The sequence below is a fragment of the Oncorhynchus keta genome, chromosome 2 (genome assembly GCF_023373465.1).
Source record: "Oncorhynchus keta strain PuntledgeMale-10-30-2019 chromosome 2, Oket_V2, whole genome shotgun sequence".
Classification (NCBI taxonomy): domain Eukaryota; kingdom Metazoa; phylum Chordata; class Actinopteri; order Salmoniformes; family Salmonidae; genus Oncorhynchus; species Oncorhynchus keta.
In genome coordinates this window covers 42,437,282-42,453,852 of record NC_068422.1, presented here as the reverse complement: position 1 = coordinate 42,453,852, position 16,571 = coordinate 42,437,282, and the positions used below count along the sequence as shown (strand labels likewise).

The 16,571-nt window shown below is 42.7% G+C and overlaps 1 protein-coding gene across 1 annotated transcript in view; it reads right to left on the bottom strand.

The window, feature by feature from the left end:
* Positions 1 to 16,571, bottom strand: part of LOC118400524 (PDZ domain-containing protein 8-like) — a 66,890-nt gene that overhangs the window by 31,034 nt on the left and 19,285 nt on the right. Inside the window, exon 2 of the mRNA XM_035797468.2 lies at positions 8,580 to 8,708. Within this exon, the coding sequence (XP_035653361.1) occupies positions 8,580 to 8,708 (129 nt within the window). The remainder of the gene's footprint in view (positions 1 to 8,579; positions 8,709 to 16,571) is intronic.

The following is a 16,571-nucleotide window of genomic DNA, read 5'->3' as shown; positions in this document are numbered from 1 at the left end:
CAATTTTGTCGAGTCACAAGCTTGATGTAGTCATTGTGTGCTAGGAATATGGGACCAAATACTACACTTGACTACTTATGACACCTTCAAATAGGGGGTAATAGATACATAAAGTTATTTCTTTCATAAAGTTCTTTCTAAACGGTAAAACAGTTATATAAAACATCCTCAACAAAAAAAGGTGACATTCTGTAGTGTCTCATATGAAACAGTTCATCTCAAATCCAAAATGCTGGAGTATAGAGCCAAATGAAAAGTTTTTCCTTCACTGTCCAAAATAATACATAGGAGAGTCTTCTTGTGTATTGTGGGATTCATTTCTACAATATACAGTACGTAGACCTATTTGAAATTGATGGTTTCAAAATGTATATTTTTGTACTTAATTTTATGGTCATAATAATAATAATAATAATAATATATGCCATTTAGCAGACGCTTTTATCCAAAGCGACTTACAATCATGTGTGCATACATTCTATGTATGGGTGGTCCCGGGAATCGAACCCACTACCCTGGCGTTACAAGCGCCATGCTCTACCAACTGAGCTACAGAAGGACCATAAAAATACAACTGACAAGTGTTTAAAAAAGCAAATAAAAGAAACGGTATTAACCATTTTTTATTTTCCCCAATTAGACCACTGGATAAACCCATTACTTAAATCCATTGAGTCCCCAATTACTGTATACAACAAGCTCAGTATTTATACAAGATGTGTGGATTCTGGATTAAAAATATACTGACTATGTCTCCATCTAGTGGTAGTAGACAGCACATTTTACACAGACTTGATAACTTAATACTGTCACGGACTGATTGCAAATCTTCAAGCTCCTCTGAATTTGGGTAAAAGCTGACGACTAAAGCTTTGGACACCCTTCTTCTGTCTTGACCAGCAGTTTTTCTTTATTTTTGCTATTTTCTACATTGTAGAATAGCGAAGACATCGAAATAACACAGTAATAACCAAAAAAAAGTGTTTAACAAATATATATTTTAAATTTGAGATTCTTCAAAGTAGCCACCCTTTGTCTTGATGACAGCGTTACAAACTCTTGGCATTCTCTCAACCAGCTTCATGAGGAAGTCACCTTGGAATGTATTTCAATTAACATGAGTGCCTTGTTAGAAGTTACTTTCTGGAATTTGTTTCATTCTTAATGCTTTTGAGCCAATCAGTTGTGTTGTGAAAAGGTAGGGGTGGTATACAGAAGATAACCCTATATGGTAAAAGACTTGCTTGGGTCAATGTCGGTTTGCCAGCGGAGGTGATGACTGGTATGTGCTGGTTGGGGTGGCCCGGGACATGATCCTTAACCCCCGCTCTGTGGGAGGCGGTTTTATCTACACCTATCGGCTGGGAGGGGGAGGGGACAAACTGGAGTTTATGCACAAGGTGAGTGAGTGACAGAGGATATGACTAATCCAGTGGTTTCCTGGTCTTGTTGACCACAGCTATGTGCACAGGAATTCCCCGGCTGTTATTTCTGAATGGTCATAATTGCCATTTGAGAGTCAGAGTACTCTTTCTTGTTTCCACCCCTCCCCTTTACCCAAGCCCCTGAGGGACAATGGTGACTTTGTTGACGCATTCTGACTTTCTGTCCCTTTTCCAGTCTCAGCGTGTCTTATCAGTATTTTATGCTTTACATTTTTTATTTAACCATTTAACCAGGCAAGTCAACAAGGAACAAATTCTTGTTCAAAGGGGTGTGATTTTGAGCGCAAACCCCTGGAAAAAAAATGGAGGGAAGGGGAAACCTGGAAAAACAAAACCGAGAGAACTGAATTTGGGGGGGGGCGGAATCGGGCAAAAAATAAAAAAATTTAATAGGCCCTGTAATATGTAATTTAACATTACCTTTTTGAATTATGAAGCCTTTGTCACATGCCAAGCACAAGGCCTGTGATACATTTCTATCCTGCCTTCGTAATTTGTAAGTCGCTCTGGATAAGAGCGTCTGCTAAATGACTTAAATGTAATGTAAATGTAAGAAACAAGAGAAATAGACATTAGACCGGTGGAAATCTGCCCTTTGGTCTGATGATTCCCAAATTTGCGATTTTGGCTTCCAAAGGCCATGTCTTTGTGAGATGCCGAGTAGGTGAACGGATGATCTCCGTATATGTGGTTCCCACCGTGAAGCATGGAGGAGGTGCTTTACTGGTGACACTGTCTGATTTATTTAGAATGCAAGGCACACTTAACCAGAATGTCTACCACAGCATTCTGCAGCAATACGCCATCTCATCTGGTTTGTGCTTTCAACCTCCAGGCTGTGTAAGGGGTATTTGACCAAGAAGTGCTGCATGAGTGCTGCATCAGATGACCGGGCCTCCACAAATCACCATTGAGATGGTTTGGGATGAGTTGGAATGCAGAGTGAAGGAAAAGCAACCAACAAGTGCTCAGCATATGTGGGAACTCCTTGAAAAGCTGGTTGAGAGAATGCAAAGTGTGCAAAGCAAATTTATTTATTGATTTTTTTTTACTTTTATTGAAATAGGCGAGTCAGTTAAGAACAAATTCTTATTTACAATGATGGCCTAGGAATAGTAGGTTAACTGCCTTGTTCAGGGCCAGAAAAGCAGATTTTTACCTTGTCAGCTCGGGGATTCGATCTAGCAACCTTTTGGTTACTGGCTCTAACCACTAGGCTACACTGCAGCCCCGTCATCAAGGCTACTTTGAAGAAACACAAATCTAAAATAGATTCTCATTTGTTTAACACTTTTTTGGTTACTACATGGTTCCATAGTTTTGAAGTCAACACTATTACTACACAATGTAGGAAATAGTTAAAAATAATAATAATAATTAAAAGTGAATGAGTAGGTGTCTCCAAGCATTTGACTGGTAACTCTATATTCATACAGAGCCTAGTGAAAGTCTACACACCCCTTGCACAGTCTTCACATTTTGATGCCTTACAATTACATCTGAAAAAAGAGATTCATTCGGATTTTATTCCTACAGAGCAACACAACCTACTGCTCGTGGCAATGTCATTTCGCTAAGTTTACCTTTAAGGGCCTTGGTTGCAAACAGAATGGATGATTTGAAGTGGATTTTTTAACACCAGCTTTCTTCTTTTCATTTTGTCATACAGGCCAGTAATGTGGAGTGAAAGCAAAGTTGATCCTCTGTATTTTCAAGTATTGTGGTGGCAGCATCAGGTTATAGATATGCTCGTCACCTGCAGCGACTAGGGAGTTTGTCCGGATTTAAATATTAACAAAGGTTAAAAGTTTAAAAGGTTAAAAGGAAAACCTACAGCAGTCTGAGTTTTATTTGTCAGCGGGAGAATTACACAGATTTTAACACCAAAGTCAACGTTTGAATATTGCTGTCCATCAATAATTCCCAAACAAATTGACTGAGCTTGAGCAATATTGACAAAAAAACTATAGCTGCTGTAAGAGTTGTGCTTAGTTGGCAAAATCTTATTCAAAATGAGTCCCAGTTGAATTACTGCCAAAGCTTCTTCCACCAAGTATTAACTCTGGGGTGTGAAAATATATGCATTCATATATGCAATGTGTATTTTCTATTAATTTGGAGGGGGAAAAAATTGACTCTGAAATCCCTTTTTAGATAGAATTTTAGACTTTCACTAGCGATGTATTTTGGACACATGGTAGGCAAGAAAAAGCAAGCATGCTATCATTACCTTTTAAGAGGTTTCTCACCGTCTGTTGGTAGTAACCAGACAGAAAGTAGCCAAAACTAAGAGAACATAAAGAACATGATAGGCAGTTTAAAGAGATCCTGTTGCAATTTGCAATCGATCAAATATTCATCTGGACCAGTGCACTGTTCATTTCAGGCCTATGTAGAATATCCTGATATTCCTCTGAATATCAACAACCTTTTTTTCCTTAAAAATGCATTGCCTATCCCCCAAAAAACTAAGACCTCGCAGTTTGGTTGCAGTTGGCACCATCCCAATGGAATTCCACATAGACAAACCCAATATTGGGCACGGTAAGTTGAGGTGGATGGTTGTCATTGTCAGACATGTCTGGCTGGCCCAGTGGGGTAATAGGGTATCCATTTGCAGCAGCTGTGAGGATAGGAGTGTCAGCCAGCCAGTCATAGCGTTGGCCTGGCCTCATAATGGGCAGGGACTGTGCATTATTAATGAGGAGCCGGTTTCTGGATGTCATACCGTTTGCAGCCACTCCACTACTATACCAGACCCAAGCAACATAAAGGCTTACACCACCGTCAGCAGAGGGTGGAGGAGACAGAGCTCAGACCCAAGTCTAATAGATCAATTTAATATACGCCATCACAATAAATCCATTATTTATTTTAGTCAGATCTAAAGGAATTTGCCCTCCTTTCGGCAAATCTGAGCACGAATCCATTTTGTTACTCCCAGCCTATAGACAGAAACTAAAACAGGAAACGCCCGCGCTCAGGTCTGTTCAACGCTGGTCCGACCAATCTGATTCCACGCTTCAAGATTGTTTCGATCACATGGACCGGGATATGTTCCGGATAGCATCGGACAACAACATTTATGTATATGCTGAGTTTATTAGCAAGTGCATCAGTGATGTTGTACCCACAGTGACTATTAAAACCTTCCCCAACCAGAAACCGTGGATTGATGGCAGCATTCGCGCAAAACTGAAAGTGCGAACCACTGCTTTTAATCACGGCAGTACAAACAGTGTAGCTATTCCCTCCGCACGGCAATCAAACAAGCTAAGGGTCAGTATAGAGATAAAGTAGAGTCACAATTCAACGGCTCAGACATGAGACGTATGTGGCAGGGTCTACAGGCAATCACGGATTACAAAAAGAACCAGCCCCGTCGCGGACCAGGATGTCTTGCTCCAGACAGACTAAATAACTTCTTTGGTCACTTTGAGGACAATACAGTGCCACTGACAAGGCCCGCTACCACAACCTGCGGGCTCTCCTTCGCTGCAGCCGACGTGAGTAAAATATTTAAACGTATTAACCCTCGCAAGTCTGCCGGCCCTGACGGCATCCCTAGCCCCGTCCTCAGAGCATGCCCAGACCAGCTGGCTGGTGTGTTTATGGACATATTCAATCAATCTCTATCCCAGTCTGCTGTTCCCACATGCTTCAAGAGGGCCACCATTGTTCCTGTTCCCAAGAAAGCAAAGGTAACTGAGCTAAATGACCCCATAGCACTCACTTCCGTCATCATGAAGTGCTTTGAGAGACTAGTCAAGGATCATATCACCTCCACCCTACCCGACACCCTAGACCCACTCCAATTTGCTTACTACCCCAATAGGTCCACAGACGAAGCAATCGCAATCACACCCTAACCCATCTAGATAAGAGGAATACCTATGTAAGAATTCTGTTCATCGATTACAGCTCAGCATTTACCACCATAGTACCCTCCAAACTCGTCATTAAGATCGCAACCATGGGTCTCGACCTCGCCCTGTGCAACTGGGTCCTGGACATTCTGATGGGCTTCCCCCAGGTGGTGAGCGTTGGAAACAACATCTCCACCCCACTGATCCTCAACACTGGGGCCCTCTTCTGTACTCCCCGTTCACCCATGAATGCGTGGCCATGCACGCCTCCAACTCAAATCATCAAGTTTGCAGACGACACTACAGTGGTAGGTTTGATTACCAACAACGACAAGACAGCCTATAGGGAGGAGGTGAGGGCACTGAGAGTGTGGTGTCAGGAAAATAACCTCACATTCAACGTCAACAAAACGATAATGATGATCGTGGACTTCAGGAAACAGCGACGGGACAGTAGTGGAGAAGGTGGAAAGTTTTAAGTTCCTTGGCATACACATCACAGACAAACTGAAATGGTCCACCCACAAGGACAGCGTTGTGAAGGCGCAAAAGCACCTCTTCAACTGAAGAAATTTGGCACGTCACCGAAAACTCAAACTTGCACAATCAAGAGCATCCTTTCGGGCTGTATCACCGCCTGGTACGGCAACTGCTCCGCCCACAACCGTAAGGCTCTCCAAAGGGTAGTGAGGTCTGCACAACGCATCACGGGAGGAAACTACCTGCCCTCCAGGATACCTACACCACCCAATATCACAGGAAGGCCAAAAATACCATCACCCGAGCGAGCCACTGCCTGTTTACCCCGCTATCATCCAGAAGGCGAGGTCAGTACAGGTACATCAAAGCTGGGACCGAGAGACTGGAAAAACAGCTTCTATCTCAAGGCCATCAGACTGTTAAACAGCCATCACTAACATTGAGTGGCTGCTGCCAACATACTGACTCAAATCTCTAGCCACTTTAATAATAAAAAATTGGATGTAATAAATATATCACTAGTCACTTTAAACAATACCAGTTTATATAATGTTTACATACCCTACATTACTCATCTCATATGTATATACTGTACTCTATACCATCTACTGCATCATGCCTATGCCTTTAGGCCATCGCTCATCCATATATTTATATGTACATATTCTTATTAGTTCCTTTACACTTGTGTGTGTATAAGGTAGATGTGAAATTGTTAGGGTACTTGTTAGATATTACTGCACAGTCGGAACAAGAAGCACAAGCATTTCGCTACACTTGCATTAACTTCTGTATGTGAGCAATAAAATTTGATTTGGATCGACATTTTGGAACGTAACATAAGGTAATCACACCATCTGGTATGAATAATAATAAATAATCAAAAAAACTGTCCACACTCAAAAGCGATTATTCTAATTTGTTTAATTTTGGAGTATAGGCTAGACCAATTATGTACCAAAGGAATCTTAAAATCAGTTTAGTTTCTTGTTTTTCTGCCATGCGTAATATGCTTTAGGTTATATATTGTATAACGGCAGAGTCATAATTCAGGTTTTTATTTCATGCTTGCGCTCATAAGCCTCTGCGGCTGTAAAAGCCCTAATATGCCAATGTGTGTTTTGAATGAATCATCACCTTTGAAAGCACTGTTCCATTTTGTTGTGTTTCGTTTCCATTTGCATTGATATCAGAGTGGTTAGAGGGACAATAGAGCCCTGAGTACCAAGCCATTAGGCCATTAGCAAGTTGGGTACTACTATAGCATGTCCAGTGTGCATAAGAGGAGATTACCATGACTCAACAGTCACATGAAATTTTACTGAGGTCATGACTGTCGGTGAGGTGGTGAAACAGTCACCGCAACAGCCCTAGCCCAGTGCAGAAGTGAGTGTTTCAGGAAGGGAGAGGAGACTAGTGAAGGGATACATCACCTACCCCGAGACAAAGGGCTGCTTTTTAAGTGCGCCCTCTAACATGGAACCCAAACCAGCTACGCGCGTGCGCCATCGTGCATAAATGTATTGTGTCCCCCCACACCAAATGCGATCACGACACGCAGGTTAAAATGTCAAAACAAAATCTGAACCAATTCTATTAATTTAGGGACCGGTTGAAAAGTATTAAACATTTATGGCAACCTAGGTTGCACTTGCTAGCTAATTTGTCCTATTTAGCTAGCTTGCTGTTGCTAGATAATTTGTCCTGGGATATAAACATCAAGTTGATATTTTACCTGAAATGCACAAGGTCCTCTACTCCGTCAATTAATCCAAACATAAAATGGTCAACCAAATCGTTTCTAGTCATCTCTCCTCCTTCCAGGCTTTTTCTTCTCTTGACTTTATATGGCGATTGGCAACTTTTATAAATTAGGTGCATTACCGGCACTGACCTCGTTCGTCTTTCAGTCACCCACGTGGGTGTAACCAATGAGGAGATGGCACATGGATAGCTGCTTCTATAAATCAATGAGGAGATGGGTGAGGCAGGACTTGCAGTACGATCTGCATCAGAAATAGAACTGACTTCTATTTTAGCCCTTGGCAACGCAGATGCTCATTGGTGCGCGTGAGCAGTGTGGGTGCAATAATTGAATAACATGCATGTCTAAATTTACTACACGTGAGCGGTGTAGTCAGCCTGAAACTGTGGTAGGCATTGTCGCCCAAACGGATTAGGTTAGTTTGAGCAGGCGGTAAGTCAATCACCTGGTAAATTTGTAGCCTTGCTGGTTAAGTTGATTAGTGCTGCATTTCCTTTCTGTGGCTAGAGAATAAAAGGCCTTGATTATTTATGAAGAGCAGGCTTGAACACCAAGCATAAATACTAGTGACAAATGCAATGTTAAGATATAGTCCAGACATCTTCGGTCCTTTTAATACTTATGTAATAAAAGTGGTTTTCACCATAAGATATATCCTAACCTGTCAAGTAGCTCAAACCAGGCTAGAATACACACAGCGGGTGGCCTACCTTATGAGTCTGCATAAAAAGTGCTGAACATAGTGTGTGTTACATAAAGTATATAGTATCCCTGTGCAGAAAAGCTGTGGAGACCAGTACTGTTGAACTATTAATAATGATGATCAATAGCATTTCATTCTTATGGTCTCATAGGCCTGTTAGGACCATAACACTAACTACATACAACACAGGAAGGGTTGACTTAGTTTGAGTATAATTATATTATTTGATATATTCTCTGATAAAAGGGGGATTGCTGTAATGCATAGGGAAATACCACCCCACCCCCCTCTCAAATATTACCAAGAATGAGTCATCCTACCTGCTACATTCAACGAGGGTGACCCTAAGACGACCCTCAACCAATCCTGAGTCCTGAACAGAGAGGTCCAAGTCACAGGCGGAGGATCCAATGGAAGGTTGCACTTGGAACGGGAAGAAGGGTTTGTATCTGGAAAAACACAAAAAGGTAAACAATGAGTAAATTATTATACATTTGTTGTATACTGTTAGTGATTTCAGTGAGACTATAACTGCCGAGGAATTCTACACTTGAAAGAACTCGGGGCCTAACTGAAAACAAAATTTAGCCATGTTTGACAATCGAAGCATAGGCCTCTGGCTTTTCCATTGGGGGTAACATCTACGTTTCAGAGGGTGATCTGCTGTTAGCCCACAGCAACAGATTAACAGACACAATCGTTAAGCATTTCTGCTTTGTCAGCATCCTCAGGATTGTCTCTATTAAGTGACAGAAATACAGGCTCAGTGATAAAACTAGGAGACAACCAACAGTCTAAAACGCATGCTAAAGCTGCTATTGACGGTTTATTCACGATACCTGCACATAAACAAAACCACACAGTATAGGACTACAGATATAAAAAGGCACAAAACAAAAAAAAATGCACTGAATCAATGTGTGTAATAAATTAGTGTAATATGTTACATTTAAATTACATTAATAATTACACAGTAATAAGGGCACTTCCTTGCTCAGAGAATGAATGGGTTGGAAAAGGGAATGAAGAAGACAATGAGAAGAAGAGATGAAGTAGAAAGAGAAATGAGGAGAAAATAAACATTTTAGGAAATAAAAGGAGAGATTGAGAGGATATGGAGTTGAAACATGAAGGAGTGATGCTGTAGAGATGAGGAAAAGTAGGGGAAAGACGGAGAACAGATAGATAAGAAATGTTGGAGATGCTATAGGAGCGTCTACAGGAGCCCCACTGTTCCAGTTGGCAGGCAGGTAGGAACGGCAGGAGGAAATCCATATCCTGCTGGGATCAGATTATCTAACAAACCCTGGTTGTTTCCTGCTCTCGCTCCACAGCAGGGAGGCTGACCTCAACCAATGCGGGGCTGAGAAAGACACTCACAGCTTGGCTCTCCATCTCTCAGGCTCGCCCTAGCTCACACTCTTCTACTCACACACTGGCCCACTCTCCGAACATGACGTTCTCCTGCCCGTTGCTCGCACAACCTTTCTCCCTGACCATACACACAGACACCCTCACAAAATGTTTGGTCCCAGCACTGTGACTTCCGCAATTGGGTGTGGTCATTGGCTAAAAGCAGCAGTAAGGCAGATGGTTAAACCGTAAATAATGGGCTGTTGTAATTAGGTAATAAAAAGCATGAGTTGGCACTCACCCAAAATAGTTATTTGAGGTGCTGACTAATGGGGAGTAAACTGTATGCTATTAAATAAGAGAGCCTCACACTCCATATACAAGCTTCCAGTAATTAATTGGATAAAGCACCAACTGCGCAAAACAGTGACGCAGAAACGTTGGTGGTTCACCCAATAAATTACTGGGAGCTTGAATATACAGTGTGCAACTCCCTTTACTCATTGTAATTAAGAACATCATGCTGTTTGGAACCACACGTATGCCTTTATTTTTGGTCCCTGGTGCTATTTCTAGCTTGAAGCCCCTCACATTCTAAACCAGATAAGATTTTGTGTAACTGTTCATAATAATCTAAAATGGAAGATGTGAGATAGCCTAAGCATAGACGTATTGAATAGAAAAAAACTATAACTCATTCTTGTTCTGTGAGCCTAACTCATCTCCAAAAGTCAAAGCAGGGAAACTTACAATCTCAATCAGCAAGTCAATGTCCAACCAGAGGGAAAGAAAATAGACCACCTTTACTCCACACAGAGACGCGAACAAAGGTCTAACCCACCTTCCATTTAGCAAATCTGACCATAAGTGTATCCTCCTGATTCCTGCTTACAAGCAAAAATTAAAGCAGGAAGCACCAGTGACTCGGTCTATAAAAAAGTGGTCAGATGAAGCAGATGCTAAGCTGCAGGACTGTTTTGCTAGTACAGAATGGAATATATGTTTTGGGATTCTTCCGATGGCATTGAAGAGTACACCATATCAGTCACTGGCTTTATCAATAAGTGCATCGAGGACGTCATTCCCACAGTGACTGTACGTAGATACCCCAAACAGAAGCCATGGATTATAGGCAACATTCACACAGAGTAGAGCTGCCACTTTCAAGGAGCAGGATTCAAACCAGGAAGCTTATAGGAAATCCTGTGATACACTCCGACGAACCACCAAACAGGCAAAGCATCAATAAAGGACTAAGATCGAATCATACTATACCAGCTCCGACGCTCGTTGGATGTGGCAGGGCTCGCAAACTATTACAAACTACAAAGGGAAGCACAGCCGAGAGCTGCCAAGTGACACGAGCCTACCAGACGAGCTAAATGAATTCTATGCTCGCATCGAGGCAAGTAACACTGAAACTTGCATGGGAGCATCAGCTGTTCCGGACAACTGTGTGATCACGCTCTCTGCAGCTGATGTGAGTAAGACCTTTAAAACAGGTCAACGTTAACAAGGCCACAGGGCCAGACGGATTACCAGAACGTGTACTCCGAGCATGCACTGACCAACTGGCAAGTATCTTTACTGACATTTTCAACCTCTCCCTGGCCGAGTTTGTAATACCTACATGTTTCAAACAGACCACCATAGTCCCTGTGCCCAAGAACACTAAGGTAACCTGCCTAAATGACTAGCGACCCGTAGCACTCACGTCTGTAGCGATGAAATGCTTTGAAAGGCTGGTCATGGCTCAATACACCACTATTAGACTAGAAACCCTAGACCCACTCCAATTTCAGACCATTTTAAATTTGCACTTCTTGTTAATCCCACCACAGTGTCCGATTTCAAATAGGCTTTACGGCGAATGCAACACAAACGATTGTTAGGTCAGAACCAAGTCACAGAAAAACAGCAATTTTTCCAGCCAAAGAGAGGAGTCACAAAATGACTGATGATCTTCATCAGATGACACTCATAGGACTTCATGTTACACAATACATGTGTTTTGTTCGGTAGAGTTCATATTTATATAAAAAATCTCAGTATACATCCAGTGATTTTGCGGAGAGCCACATCAATTTACAGAAATACACATAATAAATGGTAATGAAAATACAAGTGTTAAGCATGGAATTTTAGATACACTTCTCCTTAATGCAACCACTGTGTCAGATTTCAAAAAAGCTTTACGGAAAAAGCAAACCATGCAATAATCTGAGTACGGCGCTCAGAGACCGAACAAGCCAAAAATATATCCGCCATATTGTGCAGTCAACAGAAGTCAGAAATAACATTATAAATATTCACTTACCTTTGATGATCTTCATCAGAATGCACTCCCAGGAATCCCAGTTCCACAATAAATGTTTGTTTTGTTTGATAATGTCCATCATTTATGTCCAAACAGCTACTTTTGTTAGGACGTTTTGTAAACAAATCCAAACTCACGAAGGGCGTCCACTAGAAGCAGACGAAATTTCAAAAAGTTCCATTACAGTCCGTAGAAACATGTCAAACGATGTATAAAATCAATCTTTAGGATGTTTTTAACATAAATCTTCAATAATGTTCCAACCGGAGAATTCCTTTGTCTTCAGAAATGCAATGGAACGCGAGCTAACTCTCAAGTGAACGAGCGTCACGAGCTTGTGGCACTCTGCCAGACCACTGACTCAAAGAACCCTTATGAGCCTCTCCTTTACAGTAGAAGCATCAAACAAGGTTCTGAAGGCTGTTGACATCTAGGGGAAGCCTTAGGAAGTGCAACATTACCAATATCCCACTGTAACTTCAATAGGGAAGGAGTTGATTCCAAGGTTTTACTGCTAACCTACAAAGCATAACATGGGATTTACATTACATTTCCGATTTGGTCCTGCCGTACATACCTACACATACGCTATGGTCACAAGATGCAGGCCTCCTTACTGTCCATAGAATTTCTAAGCAAACAGCTGGAGGCTTTCTCCTATAGAGCTCCATTTTCATGGAATGGTCTGCCTATCGATGTGAAAGACACAGACTCGGTCTCGACCTTTAAGTCTTTACTGAAGACTCATCTCTTCAGTAGGTCCTATGATTGAGTGTAGTCTGGCCCAGGAGTGTGAAGGTGAACGGAAAGGCATTGGAGCAACGAACTGCCCTTGGTGTCTCTGCCTGGCCGGTTCCCATCTCTCCACTCTGATTATCTGCCTCAAACCCTATTACAGGGGCTGAGTGACTGGTGCTCTTCCATTCCATCCCTAGGAGGGGTGTGTCACTTGAGTGGGTTGAGTCAATGACGTGATCTTCCTGTCCGGGTTGGCGCTCCACCCCCCTGAGATCTTTGTGGACTATACTCAGCCTTGTCTCAGGATTATAGGTTGGTGGTCGAAGATATCCCTCTAGTGGTATGGGGACTGTGCTTTGGCAAAGTGGGTGGGGTTATATCTTGCCTGTTTGGCCCTGTCCGGGGCTAACGTCAGACGGGGCCACAGTGTCTCCCTCCTGTCTCAGCCTCCAATATTTATGCTGCAATAGTTTGTGTGTCGGGGGTTAGGGTCAGTCTGTTAATATCTGGAGTATTTATATTGTCTTAGCAAGTGTCCTGTGTGAATTTTAGTACGCCCTCTAATTCTTTCTCTCTCACTTTCTCTCTCCGTGTCTCCCTCCCTCTTGGAGGACCAGAGGCCTAGGACCATGCCTCAGGACTACCTGGCCTGATGACTCCTTGGTGTCGCCAGTACACCAAGTCGTGATGCTGCTCAAGTTTCAAATGATCTGCCTGTGGCTATGGAACCCTGGCCTGTTCACTGGACGTACTACCTTGTCCCAGACATGCTGTTATCAACTCTCTAGAAACAGCAGGTGCGGTAGAGATTCTCTGAATGATCGGCTATGAAAAGCCAACTCACATTTACTCCTGAGGTGCTGACCTGTTGCACCCTCTACAACCACCGTGATCATTATTATTTGACCCTGCTGGTCATCTATGAACATTTGAACATCTTGGCCATGTTCTGTTATAATCTCCACCCAGCACAGCCAGAAGAGGACTGGCCACCCCTCATAACCTGGTTCCTCTCTCGGTTTCTTACGAGGATCTGGCCTTTCTATGGAGTTTTTCCTAGCCACCGTGCTTCTACACCTGCATTGCTTGCCGTTTCGGGTTTTAGGCTGGGATTCTGTACAGCACTTTGTGACATCAGCTGATGTTATAAGGGCTTAATAAATACATTTGATTGATTGTGGACTACAGGAAAAGGAGGACTGAGAACTCCCCTTTCTCATGTAGTGAAGCGGGTTGAGAGCTTCAAGTTCTTTGGCGTCCACATCACCATCAAACTAACATGGTCCAAGCACACCAAGATAGTCTTGTCCCCCTCAGGAAACTGAAAAGATTTGGCATGGGTCCCCAGATCCTCAAAAGGTTCTACAGCTGCACCATCGAGAGCATCCTGACCGGTTGCATCACCGTCTGATATGGCAGGCGGTGATGCAACCATAAGGTGCTACAGAGGGTAGTGCGTATGGCCCATTACTGGGGCCAAGATTCCTACCATCCAGGACCTCTATACCAGGCGGTGTCAGAGGAAGGCCCTAAAATTGTCAAAGACTCCAGCCACCCAAGTCATAGACTGTTCCTTCTGCTGCCACACGGCAAGCAGTACCCGGAGAGCCAATTCTAGGTCCAAGAGACTTCTAAACAGCTTCTACCCCCAAGCCATAAGACTGACTGCTAAGGGGGGAGTAATTTTATAAAAACTGCATTTTTGGTTAAGGACTTGTAAGTAAGCATTTCACTGTAAGGTCTGTTGTATTCGGCGCATGTGACAAATAACATTTGATTTGATTTTGGTTTGAGATTCACAGCTAACACTGATCTTTTCTTATCTAGCATTGTCCAAATTCAATATCTTAAAATTCCATTTAGCCTCCATGTTGACATTATGGCTGACCCCATTTAGTTGACTGGTCGATTGTTTGGTGGATAGATATTTTTTTTGTTGAGCAGTTGCAAATAAAATGCCTTCGGAAAGTAATTAGACTCTTTGTTTTGTTACAGCAATTTTGTTATGTTACAGCCTTATTCTAAAATGGATTCAATCAATAAAAATTCCATTGTAATCTACACACAATATCCCACAATGACAAAGCAAAAAATGGTTTGTTTTTCTAAATGTATTAAAAATTCAAAACAGAAATACCTTATTTACCCAAGTATTTGCTATGAGACTCGAAATTGAGCTCGGGTGAATCCTGTTTCTCTTGATCATCCTTCAGAAGTCTCTACATCTTGATTGGAGTCCACCTGTGGTAAATTCAATTGATTGGACATGATTTGGAAAGGCACACACTTGTTGATATAAGTTTCCAAAGTTGACAGTGCATGTCAGAGCAAAAACCAAGCCATAAGAGCGAAGGAATTGTCCGTAGAGCTCCGAGACAGGATTATGTCGAGGCACAGATCTGGGGAAAGGTACCAAAACATTTCTGCAGCACTGAAGGTCGCCAAGAACACACTGGCCTCCAAGTTAGGAACCACCAAGACTCTTCCTAGAGCTGGCCGCACAGCCTTACTGCGCAATTGGGGGAGAAGGGCCTTGGTCAGGGAGGTGACAATAACCCAGTGGTCACTGAAAGAGCTCTAGAATTCCTGTGTGGACATTGTTGTCCTTCTGGAAGGTTCTCCCATATCTGCAGCACTCAGCCAGAAGAAGCCACTCCTCAGGAAAAGGCACGACAGCCCGTGTGGAGTTCGCCAAAAAGGCATGTAAAGACTCTCAGACCATGAGAAACAAGATTCTCTGGTCGGATTAAATTAAGATTGAACTCTTTGGCCTGAATGTCAAGCGTCATGTCTGGAGGATTTAAAAAAAAAAAAAAACTTTATTTAAGTAGGCAAGTCAGTTAAGAACAAATTCTTACTTCCAATGACGGCCTACACCTGCCAAACCGTGATAACGCAGGGCCAATTGTGCGCCGCCCTATGGGACTCCAATCACGGCCAGTTGTGATACAGCCTGGATTCGAACCAGGGTGTCTGTAGTGCCACCAGGGTGTCTCCGTGCCTCTAGCACTGAGATGCAGTGCCTTTGACCACTGCTCCATTCAGGAGCCCAAACCTGGAACCATCCCTACGGTGAAGCATGGGGGTGGCAGCATCATGCTGTGGCGACACTAGTCAGGACCGAAGGAAAGATGAACTGGGCAAAGTACCGATAAATCCTTGATGAAAACTTGCTCCAGAGCACTTAGGACCTCAGAATGGGGCGAAGGTTCACCTTCCAACAGGACAATGATCCTAAGCACACAGCCAAGACAACGCAGGAGTGGCTTCGGGACAAGACTATGTATATGTGAGTGGACCAGCCAGAGCCTGGACTTGAACCCCATCGAACATCTCTGGAGAGACCTGAAAACAGCTATGCAGTGACGCTCCCCATCCAACCTGCCAGAGCTTGAGAGGATCTGCAAAGTTGAATGGACGAAACTCCCCAAATACAGGTGTGCCAAGCTTGTAGCATCATACCCAAGAAGACTCAAGGCTGTAATCGCTGCCGAAGGTGCTTCAACAATGTACTGAGTAAAGGGTCTGAATACTCACGTAAATGTGATATTTCCTTTTTTTTATGTATAGGAACCTGTTTTTACTTAGTCATTATGGGGTATTGTGTGGAGATTGATGAGAAAAAAATAACAATTTAATCAATTTTAGAATAAGGCTGTAACGTAGGCACTGAATATAAAAAGATTCTGCCACACAAGACACCCATCTGATTCACACCTGTCTGAGTGGACTAATCCATTGCAGAGGCTGCGGGGATGGCACACCAGTATCACCAGTAGTACATTTACTGTCAATTCCCATTATTTCTCATTTACAATGTTTGTTTGGTTACGGTAATTTCTGTTATGCATTTAATATCATTATTACAGTCTTACCGTTGTCATTGTAGGAGTGGACACGTTGT